General features: G+C 32.2%; 2 protein-coding genes across 2 annotated transcripts in view; one reads left to right on the forward strand and one right to left on the reverse strand.

Moving 5' to 3' along the window:
• Positions 1–91, forward strand: part of LOC104984048 (olfactory receptor 2W1-like) — a 6,338-nt gene extending 6,247 nt beyond the window's left edge. The window contains exon 3 of the mRNA XM_010833642.1: positions 82–91. Coding sequence (XP_010831944.1) covers positions 82–91 — 10 coding nt within the window. The remainder of the gene's footprint in view (positions 1–81) is intronic.
• A 25-nt stretch (positions 92–116) lies between these two features.
• Positions 117–441, reverse strand: part of LOC104984049 (olfactory receptor 2H2-like) — a 1,048-nt gene continuing 723 nt past the window's right edge. Inside the window, exon 2 of the mRNA XM_010833643.1 lies at positions 117–170. Coding sequence (XP_010831945.1) covers positions 117–170 — 54 coding nt within the window. The remainder of the gene's footprint in view (positions 171–441) is intronic.

Here is a 441-nt window from a genome sequence, read left to right on the forward strand (position 1 = left end):
CTCATTTTAATCCAAGACCACAAATATCAGCTCCAGTTAGTCTTCATCAGCAACTTACCCATTTTTTTTTCTTACACAAAGACAAGCTTGATAATTTAACTCTTCCTAGTTGGTGGTTAAGGCTCTAGAATGTCCTTACCTTTTTTAAAGATCATTTTAAAACCAAAGCACTAATTTGACACAGTAAAAGCACAATACAAAGATCCAAATTTCAAATCTGGCTTTTGCTAGATAGAGTTTAAGAATAAAGAAACATTCTTCCCTTTCTTGATAATAATTTAAAATATAAATAATTGTATTAAGTCCCAAGACCCATTGAATAGAGAATGTGAAAGTTTCTGGTATAAAAACTACCTTAGAAGTCTGATAGTCATTTCATTCTACAGAGGGACAGAGACTGGATTTTGTTTGCTTTCTGTAATTACTTCACAATCTCCCTCC

This window comes from Bison bison, unplaced genomic scaffold (genome assembly GCF_000754665.1).
Source record: "Bison bison bison isolate TAMUID 2011002044 unplaced genomic scaffold, Bison_UMD1.0 scf7180017863822, whole genome shotgun sequence".
Lineage (NCBI taxonomy): Eukaryota > Metazoa > Chordata > Mammalia > Artiodactyla > Bovidae > Bison > Bison bison.